This window comes from Cavia porcellus, unplaced genomic scaffold, assembly GCF_034190915.1.
Source record: "Cavia porcellus strain 051 isolate PalLab524CR breed Dunkin Hartley unplaced genomic scaffold, mCavPor4.1 scaffold_23, whole genome shotgun sequence".
NCBI classification, from domain to species: Eukaryota; Metazoa; Chordata; class Mammalia; order Rodentia; family Caviidae; genus Cavia; species Cavia porcellus.
The window spans coordinates 42,519,273-42,546,700 of NW_026947506.1; the positions used below are offsets into that span (position 1 = coordinate 42,519,273).

At 52.3% G+C, this 27,428-nt stretch overlaps 1 protein-coding gene across 4 annotated transcripts in view; it reads right to left on the reverse strand.

The window, feature by feature from the left end:
• Mlxipl (MLX interacting protein like) overlaps positions 1–24,569 on the reverse strand; it is a 31,115-nt gene extending 6,546 nt beyond the window's left edge. For 3 of the 4 annotated variants that reach the window (XM_003470047.5, XM_013152763.3, XM_013152762.3), the window contains exons 1-7: positions 11,376–11,727; positions 6,683–6,789; positions 2,369–2,451; positions 2,175–2,264; positions 1,905–1,949; positions 1,303–1,504; positions 1,111–1,191 (exon numbers count right to left, since the gene is read on the reverse strand). In XM_003470047.5, coding sequence (XP_003470095.1) covers positions 1,111–1,191; positions 1,303–1,504; positions 1,905–1,949; positions 2,175–2,264; positions 2,369–2,451; positions 6,683–6,789; positions 11,376–11,668 — 901 coding nt within the window. In that variant the 5' untranslated portion in view covers positions 11,669–11,727. Of the gene's footprint in view, positions 1–1,110; positions 1,192–1,302; positions 1,505–1,904; positions 1,950–2,174; positions 2,265–2,368; positions 2,452–6,682; positions 6,790–11,375; positions 11,728–24,550 lie in introns of those variants that run through there. The other variant, XM_063234309.1, reaches the window with a different exon arrangement.
• Positions 24,570–27,428: the final 2,859 nt, after the last annotated feature.

A 27,428-nucleotide genomic window follows, 5' to 3' on the forward strand; every position in this document is an offset into this window, starting at 1 on the left:
CTCTGCACCCAGGCCTCACCCAGCCCCTGGCCCACTGTGCTGTGCCCCTCATGGGCTCTCCAGCCTCCTCTCCAGGGAGGGTCTCTCGGGACTCTCAGTGGCAGCCAGTTGGTGCAGTGTTTGTGAGGGCCACACCAGCGGCAGCTCTGTGTGATCCCATTTGCTCCCACCCAGCAGCCCCCTGGAGGGACAGCAGTCGCTGCCCAGCCCCAGTCTCTGGGTTTTGTCCACAGCCCAGATGGGCATCATGGGTTCCTACCTGTGTCAAGGGTCTGTGTGCCCAGACAGGGCAGCTGCCCTCCCTGGCTGCTCTGCTCCCAGGGCACCGCCATCTACACTTCTGCCCCTGACAGCCCCCACCCAGCCCAGGATTGGGGGAGGTTCCTCATTCCCCAGTCCCCGCCCCATAGGCCTCCACTTCTTGATTGACAGGTCCAGGACCCTGTGGGGGAAGGAGCTGGAGGGTTGGTGAGTGTAGACTTCGGTGCCAAGGACCCTCTTTCAGTCCCGGGGGTCTGAGTGAGCCCAAAGGCCCCTAAATGCTTGTACACAGGGACAGTCTGCAAGATCTACATCGCGGTGAGTAAAGCAACGCAGGAAAGAGCCCATCGTGAAAAAAAGACGTCCTGATCTGCCTACGTGGGCCTAATATTTCTGGAAAGACACCAGGAGACCAAGAACTAGGTGTCAGTAGGGGCAAGAGAGGAGACAGAAGACTCACTGCTTTACAAAAACGCTTCATGAAATCTAAGCCAGATGTGGTGGCGCACACCTGTAATTCCAGCACTTGGGAGGCTGAGGCAGGAGGATTGCAGTGAGTTCAAGGCCAGCCTGGGCTATATAAGCAAATTCAAGGCCAGTGTGCACTACATAGGGAGACCCTGTCTTAAAAAAAAAGAAAAAAAGAAAGAAAGAAAAGAAAAAAAGAAGGAAAAAAGTGGAGGAGGGACAGTCTACATGAATCAGGAATGGCTGTGAATTGGTAAGCTGGGGACACAGGTGACATGGGGAAGGACCAGAAAGATCACTCAGAAATGCCCCAGATCGCCTTCCCCACCAGAGGTCTGGCTGGCCCTGGCTGTGTCTCCCTGGGGAAGGGCCCTGCCCCACCTGAGCTCTCCATGAAGTCATCCAGGCTGGGCTGCAGAGGCGTCAGGTCCGGCTGGATCATGTCAGCATTGCTGATGTAGGCTGGAAGAGCGACAGACAGGGTACAGTTGCAGGTGCCTGCCCCTGCTTCTACCCCCAACTTAGGTGCTCAAGGCCCTGTTCCCTTCCTTATGCCTGCAGGCTGGCCCTCACCATCCTCGGGGGGCAGCTGCAGGGGCGAGGAGTTGGGTTGCGTCATGGTGAAGAGAGTGTCGGAGATATCGGAGAGAAAGCAGTCGATGTCCAGGAGCTGCCGCCCACCAGGCTCCTCCTCGGGGCTCCCCAGCAGCACTGGCACCACACTGGAGAAGAGCTGCTGGCACCATCGCTCTGGTGGCGGCCACCCGCCTTCCGCCTAGAGAGACAGAGCGGTCACCTCCCAGCCCTAAGACTCACCGCCCCTCCTCTCCCAGCTTTGCTGCCTGGAAGGCCCAGGTCCCCCAGGGGCCTTTACCTCGTGCCCCCAGTTTCCTTCCTGTCGCTGCGCTTTGTCCTGCCAGGAGCCAGGGTCTTTAGGGTACCATTCCCCTCATGCCTCCTGACACCTGCTCAGGGGCCCCTGGGGTCTGCCCACGACTTTGCCTCCCAAGGGGAAAAGGCTCAAGGACTCTCCCAGGATGGTGGCACGCCCATTCCCCTGCACCCCACTCCCACGCCCGGACACTGCGCAGGCCACCGAGGTGGAAACTGTCCCTGAACGTCCCCTACCCAGGGACCCCAGACTCCCCGCTCTGTGGGACTTACGCAGCACCCACCTGCTTGGGGGCCAAGAGATCCCCTTCCCTGATGGACTTACGGAGCTGTAGGGACAGAGTTGCACATTGGGTCCCCTCCCTATCGCCCCCTCTTGCCATCCCATCCCAGGGGTCCCCCTTTTGCGCCAACCCCCCAGCCGCCCTAGGGAGTAGGCAGGTTGCGAGGAGACCCCGTGGCCACACGGTGGCGCTGTCCGCCAGGGCTTTCTGGAGGGTGGGGGGCCGGCAGTGGCGAGGAAGCTGTGGCTCCCACCACGGGCCCCCACTGACCCGCTTCTTGTAATAGATGCGCCACTTGTGGTACTCGCGCATCACCACCTCGATGCGCCGCTTCCAGTAATTCCCCTCCAGGACGACGGCCTGGGGACGGCGGGGACGGGGTTCAGGGTGGGGCCACACCGCGCGCTGCCCCTCGCCCGGCCCCGCCCCTCACCAGGCCCCCGGGCGAGCGCAGCCCCTGCTACCTCCGGTTTGCGGTGCTCATCAGCCTCAGGCCCCTGTAGGGGCGTCACGAAGCCGCACACAGGGCTTTTTCTCCTCTGCACATCTAAGAGAAGGGGGCCAGGTTAGGGGCTCCCAGCCCTCCTTCTCCACCCCAAGGGGACTGAGACCCAAGAGACACCCTGTACAGGCCTGCCTGCCTGCCTTGGGTGTGGGCAGAAGGCACTGTGGCTGCCTTCATGAAGTCCTCCTGTCTGCCTGGCCTTCCTGAATTTCCCCTCATCCCCCACTGGGGATCACACTGGGGATTTAGATCTATTGCTTATTTATTTAAATGTGAGACAGGTTCTCCCTAGGTTCCTGCTAGATTCCTGAGTTCCCTAGGATGGCTTTGAACTTGAGATCTTCCTGCCTCAGCCTCCCAGAGTGCTGAAATTACAGGCCTGTGCCACTACACCTGGTGATCTTCTTCTGTATCTCTGCTTCTTTAGTGAGCATGCCAGGGGTGCAGGCAAAGATTGCAGAATGGATTATGAGACCACAAGTCTCAGGATCCTTTGCTTAGACTCTGGACATGGTGGTTTCCAGAGAACCAGCCCAGAGTCATGTCTCACTGCCACCAATATGAGCCCTGGTCCCCCCAACCCCTCAACACCTCCTTCTCCAGTCCTGTCCTCTCCCCACACTGTTTTCGGCCCATATGCTCATTCCAGTCTCTTCCTTACACCCCAAACTTACCCTCTTCTCCTGTGCCACTGCATGCCTTTGCTCTGCCCAACTCTGGTGTCACTTGCCCCCCACCTGCACAGCTCCATCTGTTCCTCACTCCTGAAGCCCAGCATCTGTCCCCATACCCACTCTATCCTCTTGCACCTGCACCATGTGCCACCTCCCAGGGCCCCAGGGACCTGCCCTCCTCCTGCTGCCCATCACCAGATGCTGACTCCTCTGAGCACCCATCCTCAGTTCTTCCATGCTGCCTCTTCCCAGCTTCACCCCACATCCCAGAGTCCTCGGCAAAAAGCCCAAAATTCACCATAAGAAGTCCCAAAGAACAAGATTTGGCGGTGCACGCCTATAATCCCAGCATTTAGGAGGCTGAGGCAGGAGGATCACCTTGAGTTTGGGACCAACCTGGGTTACAAAGTGAGTTCAAGGCCAGCCTGAACTGCATAGTGAAACCCTGTCTCAAAAAAGAAAAAAAAAAAAAAAAAAAAAAGCTTCTAGGCCTTTTGGCTAAAATCAAGTGTTAAAAAAAAAAAAAAAAAAAGCCAGGTGTGGTGACACACTCCTGTAATCCCAGCATCCAGGAGGCTGAGGGAGGTAGATCATTGCAAATTCGAGACCAGCCTGGGTTACAAAGCGAGCCCAAGGCCAGCCTGAACCAAGTAGCAAGACCCTGTCTCTTTTTTATAACAAAATTTACACATTTTGGATTTTATTACTCCTCAGTTCTCATTACTCTCTTGGGGGGGAGATAATAAAGTCAAATATGGCAAAACAAAGCTGTAAGTCCAAACCAAACCACCTCAAAAAAGAAGAAAAGGTCCCAATCAGCTCCCAGCATTCCTCGTCCAATCCAACAGGGCCTCACACTCTGCAGCCCTGCTTCCAGCCACAGGTCTGGCACCTTCTGTGCCTCCCTAGAGCCCCAGGATAAGGATTGCACTCCTCAGGTCGGTTCTCCAGCTCCTCTTTGCCTTGCCTGCCACCTGCTTTCCTGTGTGGCCCACTCTGGCCTTATTCCGCCCACTCTTCTCCTCCTCTGTCCCTTCCTGTCTGTCAAGTCTCTGCAGATCCACAGCCCCCCACACTAGGAGTGCAGGTAGGAGCAGCTGCTTAGAGCAAGGAGGGCCGGGGTGTCTGCCCCTGGCTTCCCTGAGGAAGGTGTGACACCAGGGCCCTAGAGGAGCCAGGATCCAGCCTTCCCTACCCCCTGTCCAGGGTCCCTGTGCTCTCGACAGCAGGGCTGTGCCAAGGTGGCTTCCTGGGCTGGCACAGGTTTGGCTCTGCACTGATAAATTGGACCGTTTTCTAGTCCTTCCCTCCTTTGTGGGGACAGATGGGGAGGACCCACATGAATCAGGGCTTGAGAGCTCACAGCTCAGTGGGCTGATAAGAAGAGCAAACAAACAGCCCACAGATAAAGCAGTGGAAAGTCCTCCTTTGCCAGAGAGGTGCAAAGTGCCTGGGTGGACTGCAAGCAGGAGAGAGTGTGGTTGGCAGGAAGGAAGGGTGTGAAAACTGGGATCTCCAGAGGGACAGCAAGGCCCTTCCTGGTTGAGACTAAGGTCATGAGAATGCAAGGAGGATGAGTCAGGCAGCTCTCCAGCAGGGCCCTGCTGCTCACTGCCTAAGAGCACCAGGTTCAATGCTGCAAAACAAATGCGCTCACTGAAAATTCACATCGACCTCGGATGCCAAGCTTGCCGTGACTCCCATCTCACACAGCATCAGGTCAGGGAGGGGGCATAGGCTTCCCCATGGGCTTGTGAGGGCTGTGTGCAAACCGAGATTTGCCCAACTCAGTCTGGGTGGGTAAGGACCCCACAGACCTCCTGCCAGAGTTGGCATCAAAAACTACAAGCTAGGCATGGTGTCACATGCCTGTCATCCCAGCATTATGGGAGGCTGAGGCAGGAAGATTGCAAGCTTAAGCCCAGCCTGGACAGCTTCCTGACTTAGCAAGACCCTGTCTAAAATAAATAAAAAATTAAAATATAAAAAGGACTGGGATGCTGCTCAGGGCGAGGGCCCTGGGTTCAATCTCTAGTGACAAGGGGGAGGGGAGATAAAGAAAAAAGAAAAAGAGAAAGAAAGGAAAAAGGGCTTGGGTGTCTGGCACTCCGCTTATCGAATTCCTCATTTAGCCTGGCCAGTGACACAAGTTCTCAGAAATGACAGAACCCTGGGAAGACATCCAAAGGCAGGTGTCTCCCACTTTCTGGAGAGCCTCAGCCCCCGCCCTGGGAGACCTGCATGTTCTGGGGGAGGCCTAGAGCTGGGGCACACAAAGAGCCCTGTACCTTCTCTGTGGGCTGCGCCGCGATACCCACCCCTGAGGGTTTCAAGGGCGCCCTTGAGGAGATATTTCTGAAACTCCCCAGCACAAGACCCAAACAGCACTCCCTCCCCATGGGGCCAGGGCCCAGTGGAGCCAAGCCCAGTGCCGTCTTGGGCTGTGTGGCCCAGGCTCAAAACAGCTTTGATCCTTCGAGGGACCTAAAGGAACTGGTCAAGATCCACACCAGACCTGCCTGGCCAACTCCTCTCTGCCTGTGATGTCCTGCTGCAGGGAGCTGTCCCCAAAGGCATGGCTGTAACCTCCGTGGGGTATATGTTTGTTTGTTTGTAGTACAGGAGACTGAGCCCAGGTCCTTCACACTGAGCTACATCTTGAGCCCTTGGTAATTTTTTATTTTGAGACAGAGCCTCACTAAATCATTAATGGCCTGGGCTGGCCTCGACTTGTGTTCCTCCTGCCTCAGCTTCCCATATTGCTAGGATGACACGTGTAAGTTACCACAGGGTGTATCATTTACTGAACACCGAAATAGTGCTACGCTTTTGATATCCATTGTTGCCACATGAACTATGAAGGGCAGGACTATCAGTCTCATTTTATAGATAAAGAAACAGGCTGAGAGAGGTTAGGCGACTTGATGAAGTCAGGTAGCCAGGAAGGGCCAGAGACAGGGTAGGGAAACTGCTCTAGATGACTCTTAAGACTGGGGTCCCTTCCCTATGCCACATGGCCTCTCGACGCCTCCTCTCCCCAGAGTCCAGCGTGACACTGTTTAGACTTCAGGGAGAGGCCGGTGGCTTCCTTGGTTCCCACTGACAAAGCAGTGCATCTGGCCCAGCTGACCTAGTGCAGCCTGGTCCCCTGGCATCTGAAGCGCCGGCCATGAACAGGATGCAGAATGGGCCTTGAACCACTCCCTGCATCTCAGCTTAGCGTTGCTTTTCAGCAGTTCTGAAGGCTGAATCCAGGGCTTTTTGCACTCAGCTATATCCGCAACCCTTTGGATCTTTTATTTTGAGACAGGGTCTCACTCAGTCATTAAATTGCCCAGACTAATCTTGAACCTGTGATCCTCCTGCCTCAGCCTCCCAGAGTGCTAGGATTATACGTGTGCACCACCACACCTGGCTTCTTTACCTCCTCCAGGGTGTGCCATCTGCTGTGCCCAGCTTCAAGGGGAAAGCACCTTGAGATGCATTTCCCAGACCCTCTGGGGACCTGGTCAGCCCTGAAGCCCTGGGCGGTTCTGTGGGCAGCTCCCTGCCTGGGTCAAGGTCTCCCCTGTCTAGAGGAGCCCAAGATGCCCACTCACACTGGATATACCAGGCCCTCCAGATGGCGTTGTTGAGGCGGATCTTGTCCCGGCACAGCAGCTTGAGGCCTTTGAAGTTCTTCCACTTGGGCGACACCAGCTTGCCACTGTCAGGGAGAGGATGGAGGAGGCAGAGTTAGGAGGAGAGGTGGGCGCCGCCACTCTCCCTGCAAATCAGGCTTCCATCTACAGTTGGAATTTGGGGAATCCCCAAATCCTGTCCCTCATCTACCTGCCTAAAGTTCCTACCCTAGAGTCTGACCTTGAAGATGCCCTCCCTGGCACCCACCATCTGCTCCCCAAACTGCAGCCGAGCTGAACCTTCTCTGTCAGTTTGAGGCTCAGAACCTCCAGGTCCTGTGTGGTCCAAGGTTTCCCTTCTCATAGGCCAGCTGGGGAGAGGGCTTGGACCTATGAGTCCATGGTTGAGAAACAGAGTGTGTGTTTACATTTTAAAAAATGATTGCGGTGAAAGACCACTGCTGTGAGTTCCCCTCAGAACACTCCCCTTCCTTCTGACACACTCATCCCATGGTTCTTTCTGTACTTTCTGTAGTTCTGGACGTCCTCTTCCACCAGGGTCTTGAGTTGTATTGTCGTGGCAGCCCTGGTGGGCTGCATTCATACTGCTTCTGTCAAGGTCTTTGACTTTGACTTTGGGGAAGAGCTGGAAGTCACATGAAGCCAGGTCCAGTGAATAAGATGGATGAGGACACAGTGTCATGTTTTTCCAGGTCTGCCTTTCCATTGGATGGCGCTGGGCAGCAGTATGTACTGAGTCTTTAATCACACCTCGTAAAGACCCTCAGGAAAGAACACTTGCAGAACTGCTTCAGAAGTGGCGAGAAGGATGGGATCAGTGTGTCTGAAGCAAGGGGGAGGAGTCTGAGACACAGTGACATTAAAGTGTCTTTTACTTAAAAACGCATTGTATTTTTCAATCTCCTCTTGCATTTCTTATTTAAGAATAACAAGAAATGACCTTCCCGGCTGGGAGTTTGTGTGCATGCTTGTAATCCCAGCATTCGGGAAGCTGAGGCGGGATAGATTCTGGCTAGCTCGGGCTATATCGTGAGTTCAAAGCCAGTGAGATCCTGTCTCAGTTGTCTCTGGGTGTGTGCCCAAGGTCACATGGCAGGGACTCATGCAGGGTTTGTAGCTTTTTCTCTATGTCTCAATGGTTCCCTTAGGCCTGCGAGATGGGGACAGTTGGGATGCATAGGGAACCTGTCCTTCAGCAATGGCCTCAGAATAACTAGGCACTCTTTTGTCTGTCATCTGTGATCCCAGGATGGCACTCTGGACTAAACTGGATGGTGGACCCACCTCAAGGGCAGCAAAATGCAACGAGCCATCAGGACTCAAGGAAAGACAGAAGACAGACAGCATCCTCAGCCCCTAGCAGCCTCCAAATTCATGGAGTAAGCCAGGTGTGGTGACACATGCCTGTAATCCCAGAACTCTGGTGGGGCCGAGGCAGACGGATCTCAAATTCAAGCCTGATTTAGGCAATTTAGTGACTCAATGAGACCTTGTTTCAAAGTAAAAACTAAAAAAGGTTGGGGATGTAGCTCAATGTCAGAGCCCTGGGTTCAATTCCCAGTACCACGAAAACAAGTGAATAAGCAAAAAAGTAAAATTCACAGAGTGTCAGAGCTTCTCAGAAGTGCTGGCCTGACTCTCCAGAAACCATATAAGCCAAGTTAGCCACCACCGTGAAGCTGATCTAGGAGACCAAGATACACAGGGTCTTGGGCTCTTTGGGTCCCTCACTCCTTTCTCAGAGTCTAGTGGCCCTGCCTGCACAGGAGTCCTTTGGCCTCCCCTCTCCAAGCCTGGATCACATGCAGAGGCAGGAGCTACCCTCTCACAGCTCTGCTCCTGCAGTGCCTACGTATATGGCTCATTGGGTCCCCACTTCTCTCTGGTCTCCAAGCTCCTGTGTTTGCTCGGGGTGGGAGTAGGGGTGGCTGCAAGGGGCGGGGTAGAGATTGCCATCCAAAAGGACAATAGGCCTTATTACCCAAAGAGAGAACATAGCCTGGCCCGGTCCCCTCCATCCTGCCATTAGATAAACACCATCTGTTTGGTAAGGAGACATGGCCCGTGGATGGGGAGCATCTGCTTCTCCTGGGCCAGGCTCTTTTGTGACACCTGGTCAGGGGACTCCTGAGTTTGTCACATGGCTTGTATCCCAGCAACCACCCAAAGTGCTACCAGCCTGCCTGTCTCTCCTTTTTCACCTCCCTGCTGAAGATGGTGGCCCAGCTATGGCCAGCAGACATAGTGACAATATCCAAGTGCAGAAGAAAAGGATTTGGTTGGTTGAATGGGAGGGGAGTGGCCGGCCTGGCACACAAAGCCCAGGGCCAAGGGTCAAAAGCTCCTTCTGCCTGCTGGAAACATGGGAGACTTGGGCTGCCAGACCCATGAGGACTCGCACAGGCCCCAAGTGTGCAGGAATGGAGCTCCCATTGGAGAGCCCCAGCAGGTCCCCGAGGCCACCCTTTCCCTAGCTCTGCCCACCATCATGTAGTTTCTTACAACCTTTGTAACCTAACTCTGGCTTTCTCCCCCAGAACCCCCACAGAACAGAATCCTACAAACTTCCTCCTGTTCCCCAATCTGCACACCAGAGAGCCAGGTAGCCGCATGTCTGCAGACTGTTCTCTTCCTTGGCCCAGGGACAGCTTCCTCCCTGCTTGGCCACCCCCTTCCTATCCAGTCCTCCCCTAGGACTTTTGGCTTCCAAGATCTTTCTTCCAGGGAAACTCTTTAATTTTTTGGTATCAGGAATTGAACTCAGGATGTCGTACTTGCCAGGCCTGCTGCTCAGCTAAATCCCCAGCTCGATTTTATTTTTTTGAGACAAGGTCTCACTATGTAGCCCAGGTTGGCCTTGAACTCTCAGTGATCCTCCTGCCTCAGCCTCACCAGACTGCAAGTGTACATGACCACACCCCTTCAGTGAGGAGCATTTAAAGGCTAAAATGCTGTCCCAGCCTGAGCCTGTTTTTTTTTTTTTTTTCTCTCTCTCTGCTAAATTGGGAAACAAAGTCTCCGGAGGCATGAAGCAACCCCATTCTTGGTGCTTAGTTCCCCACCCAGGACAGGGAGATTCAACATCCTGGGAGTTGGGTCAGTACCAGTCCTCTCCTCCCTAGCTGCCTCTGCTTGGGGTCACACCAGCCTCCTATCCACCTCTTGGGGTCGCAGTTCTTAGGGTGTGCTCAGCCTCTCACTCGTCATCTCCCCAGGGCCTCCCCTTTTGGTCCACCCAGGGTGGGTGCGGGTACAGGGCAAAGGCGAGCCAACAGCAGCAGAAAAGGTGTAGCAGAAAGCTGGACGCTGAGGAGGGAGTGGCTGGGAATCGGAGGGGCCCTGGAGGAGGGACTGAGGAGAGGGACCTCAGATGCCCCATCCCGGGCCGTCTCGTGATGTTCTGGGCGGGAGGGGGAAAGGAACGGGAATCTGAACTTTCCACATCGGTCGGGCGGGCGCTCAGCACGATCAGGTTGCAACATGACCTGGGCTGGTGGCCAGGACTTGTGGGCCAAGGTTACTCTGACTCCAGCCAATGGGGTCGCGCGGCCCAGCGGCTTGGGTAGGTATGCAGCTCCTCACCGCCCACCCCAGCTCTCTCTCCCGAGGCGGCGACAGGTGCGGTCGGTGGCCAGCGGAGGAAAAGGAGCGTTTGCACTGAGAAAAAAGATCAAGGCCGGCCGATCCCTTTTTCTTCTCTACTGTTTTTGGTTGATAATTTATCCCAGCCCCTCTGCTGCTGGGAACTTTGGTCCAGGGCACTGGGCCAGGCCCTCGGTTCGCGCCCTCCGGGACACGGGCGTGCCGCCCGTGCTCTGGTCCTGGGATTTGCAGGCTGCTCTGTCTCTCCCGGCCTCCCCCGCAACAGCTCCAGCAGCCTACAGCAGCCCCTGCCCGGCTTGGGCCCACAACCTCCGCAAGCAGCGCCTCTCTGGGTCAGTCCAAGACATCCTTTTGCCACCCTTTCTCTAACTGGTCAAGAAAAGGTGTCCCGGTGATGGGGGTGGGAGGATGGTGGTCCCAAGAGTGATTCAGTTCAGTCAATGCCGGCCACGATTTGGGACAACCAAACCCAGCATGAGGACGCATGCCTGTAATCCCAGCACTGTGGGAGGCTGAGGCAGGAGGATCCCAAATTAGAGCCAAGGCTGGGCAATTTAGTGAGACTCTGCTTCAAAATAAAAAATAAATGGGTGTAACTCAGTGCAAAAGTCCTGGGTCAACTCCCAGTGCTTAAAAAATTGGGACAACCATGGATGCTGAGAGTATTGCAGGGTGTAGGACAAGAGTGGGTCTCCATCAGGTGGCCACGTGGAATGGCCAGGGAGTGGAGGGTTGGGATGAGCTAGAATGGCTTAGAGTCCTGGGAGGGCAAGAGATGACAGGCATTTCCTTGGGGACAGAGGCTCAGGGGAGGGACATGATAGGGATAAGGGGGAATGGTGACAGGTCCATTGGGGAACAGCTGGCTGGGTCGGGATCAGAGGACGCTGAGGGATTACGAAAGGGACGCCCCGAGGTGGCCGGAGCCCCCGGAGCAGTGCGGACTAGGCGCGCGGGGGTGGCCGGGAGACACGCGTGGGTGACCAGGGTCGCCCCAGCATGCACACAGCAAAGAGCAGCGGAGCCGTCGGCCCGGGGCCGCCCTCACCTGTAGGCCAGGCTCAAGCACTCGAAGAGGTGCGTGAGTGTGGGGTCGATGCTGCGCGGCCCGAAGTCACCAAGCCCTATGGGTCCCTCCTGGTCGCGCCGACGGGTCAGTGAGTCGCTGTGTGGTGATGACACCATGAAGTGTCCGCTGTGGATGACCTGCGAGCGCAGAAGGCCGCCAGCGCTGCGCCGGGGACCCGGGTCCTCCGAGTCTGTGTCCGAGTCCGAGTCTGGGCTGGAGACGACCCGCGGAACCTGCAAGCGCGAGGCCAGACCGGCCAGCGCCCGGGCCATGGTCCCTAGTGCACCCGCCTTGCAAGCGCTCCCTGAAGCTACTTGCGCGCTCCAGGAGGTCTGCTCGACCTTATTAGCATAGCCCCACCCCTTCTCTGCGATAGGCCAACGGAGTGGGCGTGTCTGTGCGTCCAGGACTGGGAGCCGGCGGGCAGGGCTGGAATTAGCTTAATCAATACCCTGAGCGGGAGTCCCAGAGTTCGGGGTCGAGTCGCCGCCCACCTCCCTTCGCGCTGCTGTGATCACTTGGCGTCCCAATCCAGCCACCTCCAGAAGGGTCAACTGCCACCTCCTGATCCTAAAAGCGCCTCAGTGCCTGGGGTTTGTGCACCCAACAGGGTATCCTCCCTTACCTACTACTCGCCTGCGGCGCCTCAACTCACCTTCACACCCCCCCACCCCAGCCGAGAGTTCCCACCTCTCAGAAGGATGTGGAGTGGACAAAGGCAATGCTGGCTCCTGAGAGGTTGTTAGCACACGTAGTCACCTTTGTGATCACTGCTACCTCTACGCAGAGGTTCCCGGGATCCCAGCGTGTGAATCCTGCAAGACTGCATGGAACTATTACCCGTGGGGGCAGGCTGGAGACAAATCTAGCCCTGATCTAGCCTCAATTGCTGTGTGTCCTGTCCTGTCTGTAGTCTCACGGGGAAAACAGGAGGAGGTGATTGGCTGTGTGTTAGAGCCTTGGGAATGGGTCACACATTTTTGGTTGTTTTATTTATTTGTTTGTTTGTTTATTTCTATACTGGAGATTTAACCTGGGCCTTTATACGGAGCTACATTCCCCAGCTCTTTCATAGTTTTTTTTTTTTTTTTTTTTTTTTGTCTTTTTTGGTACCAGGGATTGAACTCACGACTGCCTGCTTGCAAGGCAGGCACTTATGCCACTGAGCTAAATCCCCAGCCCCCTCTTTGGTAGTTTTTGAGACAGGGTCTCACTAAGTCACCAAATCATCTGCTCTGGGCTCCAACTTTTAATCCTCCTGCCTTAGCTTCCTCCTGCTGGGATTATTAGAGTCTTGTACCACACTTTCTTCGATCTACGTTAAGATCACACAGCACAGGATGACACTGGCATCATCCGGAGGCCCCTGGGAACTAGCTGAGAAGTGACACTATTTGTCAGGGAAGCCCTTCCTCACCCTCCCCTGGCTGGATACTCTCTGTCCCTTGCTGGCTCCCTGTTGTGAGGAGTCAGTTCTCTCTGCCCATCCCTGCCACCATCTGTGGGGGCCTCCAGGGCTCCCCCACATTGGCCACTGCCAAGTGGGCCTTCTGGGATCCTGTAAGAGAATGATAGAGTTATTGCTTTCTCCTTAGATCCTTGCTCAGCTTCTTCCTTGCTCTACTGGTCCCTTGAGGCAGAGCTGTGTTCTGGGGCCTCAAGACACTGGAGAACTTGGGGAACACCTGGGAAAGGAGTAGATGCTGGAGGAGCTGGTGGGCCACCGTGAGACAGGATAGGTGCCCTCCATCAAGCAGAGACCCTAAATGATCCATACTCTGCCACTAATCCCATGACCACAGGCAAATCTTCGTCCTACTGAGGTTGTCTCTTCCTCTGCAAAACGAGGTGAGGTGGAGGGCTTGCTCATTTTTGATGGCTCCCCTCTGACATCTTCCCTGGTCTCCAGGTTACCACTTAAGTCCCATCGATGTTGGTTCTGATCAATAGAAGGATGATTTCTTTCTGCTCTGGGTGCTTTGTGAGTGGTGCACACGCCTCTCCTTTCCACTAGATGGCAAATTCTCTGCAAGCAGGAATCACATCCTATTCCTCTCCATAGCCCATTTCCTCGAATGCAAATGCACAAGTGAGTATTTGCTGAATGAATGAGCTTGTGTTACATGAATCCCTTGGACACTCTATCCATCCACTCATCCACTCATCTATCACACGAAAAATGTATGTGTTGCCCCAGGGCAAGGTATTTAACGGGGGTGGGGTGGGATGGGATATAGTTTAAAACCCACTAGTTGGCCAACAACTCTGGGCTATGCCGTAGACACAAGAATAGATATGTCAGTGTGTTTAATTTTTACTTGAGCCCCAATTAAAACCATCCTGGTTCCCTAGCACACTCCCAGCTATCTGGGAGCCTGAAGCAGGAGAACTGCAAGTTCAAGGCCAGCCTGGGAAATTAGTGAGACTCTGTCTCAAAATAGCATAAAACAAGAGAATTAAAAACTTGAGAAAAGAGCCAAGTATGTTAGCACATGCCTGGAATCCTAGGAAGCTTAGGCAGAAGGATCTGAAGTTCAAAGCCAACCTGGGCAATTTAGTGATTTTGCAAGACCTTGTCTCAAAATAAAACATTTTGAAAAACAACTGAGGATGTAGCTCAGTGCAGAAGCACTGGGTTCAATCCCCAATACCAAACAAAAACTTGAGAAAAGCTACTGTTTGGCACTCTTTCTTTCTTTTTTTTTTGGTACCAGGGAATGAACTCACCATCTCAAGCTTGCCAAGCCAGCACTTATGCTGCTGAGGATACCCTTTGCACCTTCTTCTTTTTTTGTGATAGGGTCTCACTATGTAGTTTAGGCTGGCCTTGAACTCACTAGTACCCCACTACATGGACTGGAACTCAAGGTGATCCTCCTGCCTCAGCCTCCCAAATGCTGAGATTACAGACATGGGCCACCAGACCCAGCTCTCGAGTGTGTCAATATTTTTACCAAAAATTTTCCAAAAGGGGAAACTGAGGTCTTGAGAGGCTCTAGAAGACCCTTGTGAGGTCAACAATTAATGGTTAACTTTATGGAGCACATTTTACCTGCAGATCCACAGAATCATCACAGAGCCTCATGACTTTGAACCTATCTTATAAACAAATACTAGACTTTGCTAAAGGACACAGTTTTGGTTTTATTTTGTTTTCATTGCTGGGCATTGAACCCAGGTCCTGGAACATGCAAATGATCTACCACTGAGCCATGCCCCAGCCCCCAAAGGTCAGTTTAAAAGAATTTGGATTCAAACACAGGCAGTGTGATGCCAGTCTGTTCCATAAGTAAATATCTTCTCACTTTAAAAGGACTAGCACACACCTGTAGTTCCATCTACTTGAGTGACTGAGGCAGCTTCCCTTGAATCCAAGACCACCAGCCTGGGCAGCATTGGAAGATGCTGGCTCAAAAAGAAAACAAAACAAGGTGAGGTGCAGTGACACATGCCTGGAATCCCAGCGCTCAGGTAGCTGAGTCAGGATCAGCATGAGTTCAAGGCCACCATAGTCAGTTCAAAGGTAGCCTGCACTATACATAGCAAGAACCTGTCTGAAAACAAAATAAAAACACCAGTTCGGAAAAAGTATTAGGCAATGACCACTAGCGGTGTCCCAGTGCAAGGTCTTCAGTGTGTGGAGGTATCTAAACACATGAATTGACCAACAACCTTAGGACCAAGCAATTCCACCGAAATGTGTGTTTCTATGCACCAAAAGCTGCATGTGAGACATTCACTGCAGCACTGGGCCTATCTGCCCAGTATTGGAGAACAACCTGAATTATCTATGGACAGGTGGGTGGAGACACGTACTGCTGTATACTCACACCACAGGACATCAGCTCCATCACAATAAGGGTGACAGGGTCAGCTGCCTGTTAGGAATCAGGGTTACATTTAGTCTGGGGGTGACCAGAAGGCTTTCGGGGTGCTGCTAATATTTTACGTCTTAATCTAGGTTCTGATCACATGGGTGTTCCCTGAAAAGCCACTGAACTGGACACCTAGCATATGACACTTTTTATACCCACTTAGAAGCAATTTTTAAAAGAAACTCTTCTCACACCCAGCATCAGTCACTCGACCTCCCAGTCCAGTCACAAAGTGATGGCATCAGTGGGTTATTTCCCCTGCCTCCAGCCACAGCCACCTCTCCGCCTGCCCCGGTGTAGGTCCAGGCCCAGCCCCATCCCTCTCCACACCTGCTCCCTGCACCTGAGAGCCTCACTCTGACAACCTGGTTTTTGAGGGAGCCCTTGTCAGCCTAAGCACGCTAAATCAGGAACAGGACTCCACTTCTTGCTGGTCCCTCAGCTCCTTCTTCTGGGTGGGACCTACAGGGCCCTCTCTGGGGCTGCCCAGTGCCAGGCAGTGATCAGACCTAGGGGAGGAGCTGGTGAAGGATGGTGAGGTGGATAAGAGACTCAGTTGCTACATCTATAAAATGGGCGAGGAACCCATGAAGGAAAAGTTGAAGCATGTGATTACATCAAAATGAGCAAGTCAAGCCCAGCATACTGGCACACGCCTGTAATTCCAGCATGCAGGAAAGTGAGGTGGGAGGACTGCTGTGAGGCCAACTAGGCTATACAGCAATTGAATATGAATTGCCACTTGTAAATCACTAAAGTTACATACAGAAATGGAGTTGAGAGTTGTATTTTTTTATATAGAGGAGTTGGGTGCTTCTGTAATAAACATTCTGTTTTGACATTCTTGTTTATTTTTTATTTTTTGGTTTTTTTGAAACCAGATTTCACTATGTAGTTCAGGCTGGCCTTGAGCTTACTTTGCAGCCCAGGCTGATCTCAAACTCACAGTGATCCTCCTGCCTCTGCCTCCCAAGTACTGGGATTATAGATGTGCACCAGCATGCCTGGTTTGCTTATACATTTTTAAATTATGAAAACAAGCCCTGTGTAGACTATCTCCGGTCCTGACTGAGAACTATTGATTTTTGTGCTCCAAGGTTGTAGGAAGAGAGGAGGGGCCAGGTGTGGTCATGTATACTTGTAACCCAGCACTCTGGGAGGCTGAGGCAGGAGAACCCCAAATTCCAGCCCAGCTTGGGCAACCTAGCCAGTTAGTAAGAACTTTTCTCCAAATGAAAAAAATGGCTAAGGATTAAACTCAGATGGAAAGTTCTGGGCTCAATCTTGAATAACACACACATACACACACACACGTGAAGGAAGAGCTAGGCATTGTGTACACCCCTGTACTCCTAACACTGTGGAAGGCTGACACAGGAGGACTGCAAGTTCAAGTCCAGCCTGGGCAATGTAGTGAGACCCTGTCTCAAAGTAAACAATAAAAGGTTGGGAACATAGCTCAGCATCCCTAGGACTAATCCCCAGTAAAACACATGCACGTGCATGCATGCACATGCACCACCCACAGATTGGAGGACAAGGAAGAGAAAATAGCAGGAGGCATGACAGTAGAAATCACAAGAAGATCCATTCATCACGTCATTTACCTACTCACCATCACCTAGGAACCCCGTCATCTCCTCTCCATTCACAGTCATCAGTCCATCCATCTCTCCATCTTTTTTTCCATCTGTTCACTCATCTCCTGCTGGGCGATCTGCTGCCTGTCTGCGTCTACCTTACCCACCCACCCAGCACACACACTGCACCAGCTACCCGACGACACCAGGGCTGACTGAAAAGCAGGGGCAGGGAGGGGGCAGCCCAGCCCAGCAGCTACTCAGAGAGGGCAGACACAGGGCTAGGACCATGGAAGTTCAGTGGATGGAGAGGTGACCTGAAGTCTGGCAGGCAGGGGCGGCTTCTTGAGATGGACATCAAAAGGCAAAGGGAAGCAAGATGTGGAGGTGCACACCTCTAATCCCAGCACTCTGGGAGGCTGAGCGCAGGCTGGGCTTACTTCAAACTAAGAAAATTAAAAAAGGGTTGACGATGTAGCTCATTGTGAAGGTCTTAGATTCAATCACAAGTACTGAAAAAAAATTCTCAACCAAGCATGGTGGTGGGAGGCTGAGGCTGGATGATCACTACAAGTTCAGGGTCAGCCTCAGCTACATAATGAGTTCAAGCCAGTTTGGACTACATAGTGAAGCCTTGTCACACACACACACAAAAAGAATGCCCCCCAGAACTCACTATTATTCTAAAATGTGTGAGGATATTCCTTGCCACATCATTCATTATGCTGAAAAATGGGAGAATGGTTCAATAAATTTGGGTAAATCCATCCAGTGGAATACTAGGTACCTCTTAGCAGAACCTCATCTGTAAAATGGGGATAACAATAGTATCTATCTCACACAACTTTTTATGAGGATTCAGTAAATGAATACTTGCAAAGTATTCAGGTGGCACGTGTGAGCTACCGCTGTCATTATAGCTGGGGGTGGATAGGAAGAGACCCCAGAGAAGGAGAAAAGTTACAGGCAATATGAAAGCAAGCTCCAATTTTCATAAAAACTAACAATAATAAATATTCACATACAACATGGAGAAGAAAAGTTCAGACATACAGGAACCAAATGATGACATCTGTGGTCTTTGGCGGGGACATGGCAGATAACAGAAATATTGTATAATACTTATGTGTTGCTTTTGAAATCAAGGGTGACCTTCCAATAAAGAAAACCTGAGGAGGCAGTGCAGTAGATGACAGCGTAGGATAGGACTCCCCACATTTCTTGGCGACTCTTGCAGTTTGGGTTTAGACATCACCCCAAAGCCTCACATAGTTTTAGATGAGCCTTCTTTGGAGGCAGCCATTTCTAGAGTTTGTGACTGATTCGTAGTGCAATGCTGGGACTCAGGATGCTGGGTTAAGGGTAAGTGATTGCTGGATCAGTCCACACATTGGATTGGCACCATTTATCCCAGTCTGGATAAGATAAGAAGGACAGAAAGAGGCTTGTTTCCTCCTATCGCTCCTGTTGCCTTTTCTGGCTTCCGCTCACCATGAACGGTTGCCCCTCTGCCATGCCCCTGGCTTGGAACCAGCTCATTATGGACTGAAACCTCTACAAACTGTGAGGTAAATAAACCTTTCCCTCTTTAACTTTGGGTGTTGGGTATTTTGTCCTAGAAATGAGAAAAAAAAGTAACTAAGACAGAATTTGATACGGGAGTGGGATTGTTGCTGTCATTATATCTGACTATATGGTTCAAAAACCTTCGGGAAAATGGCTTGTGGGAAGAGATTGGAAAGGTTCAGAGATACTGGCTGAAAACGCAGAGCTGAAATGCCTTAGGCTGTCTGCATGGGAGATTCTTGTCAGAGTTCAGAAGACCAAAAGGCTGACAGAAAGCCTGCCAGTGAAGACCAGGTTCAGGAAGCTGCTGCTGGGAAACCTCAGGACTGCATTGGTTGCTGGACTCTAGATGTGTGTTACGACTTGGCAAAAGTTTGTCTGCATTTTGCTCGTGTCCACAGACTGCCTGAAACTGAGATTAAGGGCGGTGGACTAATTAATCTGGCTGAAGAAATTTCAAGGCAGTTGAATACCGAGGCAGTGGCATGGCTATTGGCGGGGGCAGAATGATTTAAAGTGTGACTTTGGCCAGAAGGAAAGCCTCAGCTTACTGCTGCATGATTTCTATTATATGAAAAACTTCAAGTAAGATTTAAAGAACAAAATAAAATTGTTTTTCCCTCTAATATAGAAAGGATAGAAATACATGTTAAGATTCATGCATGCGTAGAACCTATAAACAGTTTATAAGAACTGATCTTATAATGCATGAAGAAACGAACAACTACTTTGAAGGAAAAGAGACACTCCAGTACCCAGTGCTGATCCTGAAGTGTCATGACGTGAAATCCAGAAATACTGTTATTCTTTGTTCAGAGTGATTTTAGCCTGCCTTGGTTTGTTTAATCTTAACATACATGAAGATATGGATAACTGCATGTATGTTTAAGTGTATAGGATTAATAACCATATAACTAAGTTTTTGTTGTATAGTTGAACAGAACTGTTTGCTGTCTCACTGTTTGAATGTCCACTTTGTACGCTTCACTTGTGTAACTTGAACAACTGTTTGTAAGAGGACAATATGTAACTATCAAAAAAAGAACAAAATGAAAGATACATAATAAAAACATGAAGATAGATTTCTTATAAAGTGAAAAGGGACCAAGAGATGGAGAAGGGTGTAGGGAGGAGTGGGTAGGGGAGATAAAAACAATTGAGATGTGTTATGCATCAATTTCACACAATATAATTATGTACTAATAAACATTTTTAAAAAGAATTTAAACCTACAAACAAAACAATAGAAAGAACAGAGAGCAGACATTTATGGTCACACATGCTCCCTGTCTTTTACCAATGGTTACCCTATGCTACCTTTAGACATTCCCAAGAAGACCACTGTGCAACTGAGCAATGCCAATAGCATACCTTTGAACCTCCCAGATTGTGGGGTTCATAAAAAGAAACCTCTTTTCTTTATAAAGTTAACTACCTTAGGCATTTCATTATAGTAGCACAATGCTAACTAATACAGGGATTGAACTCAAATTCAGCTCAACATCTTCCCTCTCCATGCAGGAGCAAGTTGAGGTAGGGCTTAGGGATGAAGGTTCAACCTTGTAACCATGTAACTTGGCCTTTTCTAGTAACATCCTGAAACTATCTCACAGCTTCTGGCCATAGGTCATCTCCCTAGCATACCAAAGACACTCTTATCATTCTGCAGATTCCAAGGGTTTTTAGAGTTCTGAGCCAGGGACCAGGGACAAAGATGGAAAACATCTTTCCCATTGTACCATGGCCTGGGATCCACTGGGTTGTGGCCCCTGACTGTCAGTTTCCCGTCTAAGCAATCCAGCCAATTGTGCTGTCATGCTGGGCAGATGGTGCCATCACAGGTGACACAGCAAGGCCCAGAGAGTTGCTTGTTTCTTCCAAATGCCTCAAAGATGAGGATGGTGACCCGAGTCACATGGTTAGAGTAGTACAGTTCAGAATTGAACCTGGGTGCCGCAGTGGCAGAATCTGAGTTTTTGCAAGGGCAGCTTGGAGGAACTGAAGTTAACTGTCCCTTAGGGTCCCCTTTCAAACACCATGTCAGGGGCAGCTGACACCCAGTAGGCGCTTCATGAGTACTTGCTGTGCTGGTGACGGGCTGGCAAGTCTTTCCCTAGACTCTCAGGGAGAGGACTCAGAATGAGCGTGTCACCTACTGCTCAGGGCTCAGGGCTCTCAGCTGTTACTTATGAAGTTGGGCATAAGCCCAGCATGAGTGGTAGAAGCTGGCAAGGGTGACTGACAAGCCTCATGCTCCTCATAAGCAGAAACAAGGGTAGAACCCAGGGTCCTGGCCCTGAGCTATGTCCTCAGCACGTTTTATTTTTTTTAATTTTGATGCAGTGTCTCACTAAGTTACTAAATTGCCCAGTTGAGCTTGAATATGCAATCCTCCTGCCTCAGCCTCCCAGAGTGCTGGAATCACGGGGGTGCATCACTACACCCAGATAATCTGCCTCTTTTGTAGCTGAGGAAACAGAGAGGGCAGATGTGTTGGCCATGCAGCCTCCTCTTTGAGCCCAGACCACATTTCTAGCCAACTCTGCATGGCAGAGTCGGGTCTCTGTATAGTGGCTGGGATGAAAGGGGAACCCGGGGAGGGAAGAATGACTGTCAAAACTGTCCCAGCCCAGGTTTTGTCTATCTAGGGAGCATCAGGGTCACACATGGCAATGTCCTCCTGGGCACAGAGGTGAGGGGGTTTTGGGTGTGGACTGTGGCGCTTGAACTTGGTGCCTATTGTGTGATGGTGAGCTGTTCCCTCCCTTCCTCCCTTACCTCTGCCCTTTCTTCCTGACTTCTTTCCTGGTTTCATTTTTATCTTACTTGTAATTTTTTGTACTGGAGATGGAACCTGGGGCTTTACACATGCTAGGCAAGGGCTCGACCCCTGAGCTACATCCCCAGGCCTTTTAAAAGATTTTTACTTTGGCCAGGAGTAGTGGCATGTGCATGTAATCCCAATACTGGAGAGGCTGAGGCAGAAGGATTGCCACAAATTCAAAGCCAGCCTGGACTTTGAGTTCAAGGCCAATCTGAGCTACACAGCAAGACACTGCCTCAAGAAAACAAAACTAACTAAATAATAAATTTTTACCTTGAAAGCTGGGCATGGTAGCAAACACCTCTAGTGCCCTTGGGAGACTGAGGAAGGAGGATTGATACAAGCTCAAGGCTGAAATGGGCTACACAGTAAGTTCAAGGCCAGTCTGAACCACATAGCAAGAGCTAGTCTCAAAAAACCAAAATAACAATAACATTTTAACGTTGAGATAGAGCCTCCTTAAATTCCCAGCCTTCCCAGTGTAGCTCAGATTACAGGCACGCACCACCACAGTGACTTCTTCCTGGTTTTACCAGGTGTGGTGGTGCACACCTGTGATTCCAGCACTCTGGAGGCTTGAACAAGAGGATTGACAGTTTGAGTCCAGCTGGGCAACATAGCAATTTAGCAAGATACTGTCTCAAAATAAAAATAAATAAATCAAAAGGGCTGAGGATTTAGCTCAGTGACATAGCACCTCACTGGCAAGCACGAGGTTGTAAATTCAATCTCCAGTACCCTCAAAAAAATCTCCAGTGCTTCCTTCCATGCACATACACAACACACACAGCACATGCACACATATGCATGCACAAGCACACGCACAAGCACGCACACAGAAGAACCATGTGCTTCACAACTCAGAAGGTGAGGTGACAGCTCCACTAGGGACTCAGAAATGGAAAAGTCCCCTCAAACCATATGAAGCAGGTGGCAGCTCTTCCTCTGCCCGGGATCTACGCCCCTACCTGGTCCCATGCCAACTCTGTCAGGGTACCAGGCCAGGAACTGACCAGAAAGGGGACTTCTGGGGGGCACATCTGGTACCAAGAGTCATGCAATTAGAGGGGCCAAGTGGGGACTCCAGGACAGGTCAGATTCTCTCACCCGGCCCACCCACATTTCTTGGGGAAAGTCAGAAAAATGCATCACCCAGTATTAGTGCCAGGACTGGCCCTGGGAATGCTCTGCCCCTGCCTGTCCCGATGGGTCTCCTTTCTCCAAGGTCAATGTAATGACCTCAAAGAGGAAAGGCAGGCAGGCGCTGCCTTGCCAGAGCCTCAGACACAGAAGAGATGAATGGGGAGATGGACAAGGAGAATGCAGGTGGTGTAGATACCACAAGCTGTTGTAGGAGACCAAGAGGCCAACATGACCCTCGCTGAGGCTGTTCTAGTCCTAGGTTACAGCACAGTGACGGCAGGTCCCAGTGAAGTCTGGAGGGGCACAGGACTGCCCAAGGTCAACTGAGGGGCAAATTAGAGGTAATGGTGAGAGCAGAAAACAGAGCTTTAGGCCAGGCAAGCTGGTGCATGTTTAGAATCCCAGTATTTGAGGGGCTGAGGTAGGAGGATTGCCTCAATTGAGGCCAGTCTGGGTTACATTGTAAGAGTCTGTCTCAAAACAGCAACAGCAACAACAATACCACCAGAGCTTTGGCAACAGGCTGTATGATCAGAAAGGGGATTTCTAGGGTGCACATCTGGTACCAAGACTCGTGCAGTTAGAGGGGCCAGTTGGAAGTGGCTTGCCGGCTTTGGATCTTTGCTTCCTCATCTATAAAGTAGAGATAATACCTTGTCCCTCTCAGGTGATCCGGAAGAAGGAAATGGTGTGAGAAAAACCCCATGGCATTGCCTGGCTCACAGTAGGTGCACAGGACATTTCAGCTCTACCCTCCTCTGCTGGAATGGCCATCCTGAGCCTGGGGCAGCCACTGGGAGCCTGGACCCCTTCTTGGGCTGTGCCAGGGAGCAAGAACTGCGGCAGTCAGGGCCCCTCCCGCCCTGACAGCTGCAGCGCCAACCCCAGAGCCGAGGCCCAGGAGGGGTTTCTCAGAGGGGAGCAGAGCATCTGGCCCATGGAGACCCCAGGGTGTGGGCCCTGCCCGTTCCCTGTTCTGTGCCACCCTGCAGCTCATGACCAGCTCATGGCCAGAGTCCATGACTAACTTTCCACCCAAGTCTACTTACGCATCACCACCACCAGTGCAGACCCCACAGTTTAAGTCACAGGATCCCAGGTCCCCAGGTGGGTGCCCAATGCTATTCCTCAGCTGCCTCCCTCTGAGCCATGACCAAATTTGAAACTGTGTCCTGGGCCGGTGTAGATGGTATCCTCAGGAGGGGATGCCAGAGGGCCCCCTTCTTAGAAAAATCCTAGGGCCCCAGCTCTGATCTCCTGGGCTAGAACCTCCCTCCTCTTCAGGATGCTGGTGCTGCTCTCCACTGAGAAGGATCCTGGGGGGCCTGAGATCCCTGGAGCCCCATTCCAACCTGCTTTGCATAGGGGGCTGGCATAGGAGCTGCGACAGGTAGGCCAGGTGCTGAAGATAAGCAGTGCTCTTAGGCTGGAGCCCTGAAGCATCCATTGTTCCTCAGGGCGCACCTCAGGGCCTTAGAGCAGCCAAATACTGAAATCACTTTGGTCTCTGCCTCCATACTCGGGGCCCAGAAGCTAATTTCCCAAGGCAACACAGGCAAGCTTGGCCCAGAGAAGGGAAGAAATGGGTCCAAGGTCACACAGCCGGACAAGACATGAGCCCCAAGGTCTCAAACTCAGTCCAGGCCTGACCATGCAAGTCCCTCTCCACCAGGGTGGCCTCAGAAGATGCTGGGGTGGGACAGATGGCTGGGAGCCAGCAGGAAGCCCTCACATTCCAGGCCAGACCAGCGGGAGGGCTGTGCCCCACTTCCCTGTCCTCTGCCGGTCCTACAAACTGTTGGTGGCTGGAAATGCATGTGAACCACCCTGACACTTAGCCCTCCCTCCTGGCTCCCTGGGCACAAGGGTGGCTCCAAGGAGACCCTCCTCAAGGTCATGATTCAATCCCAGCTCAGTCAAGGGGACCCAGGAGGCAGCCAGTACCCCGACCACCTCTCCCTGTTCTGGAAAGAGCCTTCCGGAGGAATTCGTGGGTGTTTAGAGTCCTCTGGGGCATGAGCCGGCCACCTCCCTAGTGGCCTGAGTGAGGGAGTACCGAGAGTATGGGGTCCCCTGCCTGGTTCAGCCACAAGGTGCCCCTCTCCACTGCACAGTGGGGAAACTGAGGCTGGGCACAAGATCCTTGGCTGAAGCCCCTGCACCCACCTGCTCACCAAGGCGACCTGCAGGCCTGCGGGTGCCAGGTCTCTGGGCGTTCTTATCTGGAGCTGCAGGATGCTCTGGGCGCCCGGAGCGCCTGGCTTTTAGCCGCGGGTGTGGACGGCACTGTGGGCTCCCGCCCGCCCTCGGCGGGGTGTCCTTTGCCCCTTGATCCTGCGTCTCCTCCTCTCCTTAGCACGTGGGTAGCGGCCGCCCCGCTGGTGGCCCGCCTGTGGTGCTGCGGTGGCTTGGGCTGTGGGCTCATGCTCCTGCCAATCCCAGCCCGCTCGTGCCCACTCACCTTTACCCCCCTCCGTGGAGCTGGGGGGGGCGGCAACCAGCCTGGGTGCAGGAGGAGGAGCCATGGCCCAAGGGTAGAGTGGAGCCTGGCACAGCGTCGTCCCAGTTCCCCAGGTCCCATCCGCCCCAGCCCGTTCTGCCCAAGGGTCCTGCTCCATCCAGAGGCCTCTACTCTGTTGGCTGATAAGCCCCTCCTCCCCATCACCTACTCTCACAAACCCATTCCCAGATCCTCCCCCTTCCCAGCAGCCCAAACCCCTATCCCTTTTGAGAGCCCCCTTCCCCCCCAAAAAGGCCTTCACAGCATTCTGCTCTACCTCAAAGGCTGTTCAACCCCACTTGAAATCCCTCTCTCTTGGCAGGGAAAGGGTTGAGACAGGGTCTCCCGATGTGGTCCAGGCTGATCTTAAACTCCCTATGTAGACCAGGATAGCCTTGAGCTTGGGGTGATCCTCCTGCCTCAGCCTCCTGAGTGCTGGAATTATAGACATGCTTGGCTGTTGAAACTCCTCTTTCCAACCTCCTTCGCCTTCCAGAGTCCCTACCTCCTCCTCTTCAGCCTCCTCCTTCTGAGTACCTTCCCCTCCTTGCACACTTTTCCTTAGCCTCTGTCCCCTCTGTAGACCCTGCCCCTTTCCTGAGCCCCCTCTCTAAACCCTCTCCAGCCTCCTTTAGCCAACCGACCCTGGTGGTCTTCATGCAGGGTCCTGCTAATATTTACAATTCACTCTACAAACATGCTGGTACTCCCTCCACCGAGAGGCCCTTGGGGATGCAGGGACCGACAGACCCACCGTGGTGGCTGAGGACAGGATTCTGAGTCCAGGAATAGGCCCTGGCCTCAGAGTCGACTCTGCCGGAATAGGGCTTCTGGCTGGAGCAGGCTGCTCCTGGTCCCAGGGACTTCCTTTCTGCTCCCTGCTGCTGGAGGTGGGCAGCAGAGACAGAGGGCACTGTGCTAGAGAGGACACCCAGGGTCTCTGCCGATGACACGAGCAGCTATGGAGAGAGGGCTGAAGGATGAGGCTGCACTCACCCCAGACTCAGATCCTGCTGCTTGCTTGGGGGATCATGGGATGAGAAAGAGAGGAGGACGGTGCTGCTTCTTCCAGCTGCTGCTCTGCCTGCGCCCTTCTGTCCTCCAGCTCATGCTGCTCTTCTTGTGGGGGCTTGGACAGACACGGATTCCCAACCAGAGAAGGACGTCAGCGGCGTGTGTGTGTGTGTGTGTGTGTGTGTGTGTGTGTGTGTGTGTGAAGGGGCTGGAACCAGGACACAAGAAGTAGCCCCAGAGTATAGCCCTGTCCCTGCTCTTGACTGACAGCCACTTGGAAAGTACTTTTGTCACTATGCTATTGCCAGGAGCCTCAGTTACCCCATAATATGATTGCTAGATCTAGCAAATAAAAATCCAAGATGTCCAGTTAAATTTCATCTTCAGATAAACAATGATTTTTTTGTACTAGTATGTTTCACGCATTAGTTCAGGCATATTTTACTAAAAGATCATTTACAACACTTATCTAAAACTTTGGTAGCTTTTCTGAAATTCTGGGATTGACCCTATCCCTGCAGCAGCAGGGAAATTTGGATAAGATGCTCTTTCTCAGGGCCCCTCTGAGCTCCAGCAAAAAGAAACTCACAATGTGGAGTAGCACATCTCCCTAATTCCAGCACTCTGGAGGCTGAGGCAGGAGGATCCCAAATTTAAGCTCAGCCTGGGCAATTTAGCTATTTAGTGAGACTGTCAAAATAAAAAATAAAAAGGACTAGGGACAGAGTTTAGAGTAAAGTCCCAGGGTCCAATCCCCAGTACCACAGGAGAGCAAGTGCTCACCTCAAGTGGACCTGAAGGTGGTCCAAAGGTGTTTGGCTCCCTTCCAGAGTGATGCAGAACAAGAGAAAGACAGGAGCAGGCTGTAGGGACAGAAGGGAAAGCTGTGGTCACAGGGCCCTGACACGGGAGAAGACATTGGGAGGGAAGACACCTCCAGAAGCAGCCTAACCCTGGAAGGCTTCCTAAAGGAAGCAGATTTTCATGGTGACTTAGATGCTGGGGAAGAGGTAGGTAGGTGGCTCCTGGTAGGTGCTGGGGAGGTGTGTCTCACAAGGAAGCATCCCCCAGATCAACAGAAAGTGGCACACAAGGATGCTCTAGAGTTACGGCAGGTTGTCACAGCGACTCACACCACAGTATGACCCAGCTGCCAAATACCTAGCGCCTGCCAGCCCCTCCTTGACCTCTAAGCCCTTCCTGTGACAGGAAAGCAGAGGCACTGGGAAGTTAGTTAGGTGACTCCAGGTGGCAGAGCTGGAACTGCTCAGGGGGCCTGGCTCAGTCCCTGTTGTGTAACACACCCTGTGCCACGGCTAGGACTGAGGAGGTGACACCAGCTTGCTCTCACAGGAACCTGTAGTCCAGTTGGGTGGGAGGAGTCATAAATTATGTCAGTGTAAGATGGGTGTGGCAGACACCTACAATCCCAGCACTCTGGGAGGCTGAAGCAGAAGGATTGCAAATCTGAGCCCAACCTGGGCAACTTAGCAGACCCTGTCTCACATGTACAAAACATTTTTAAAGAGG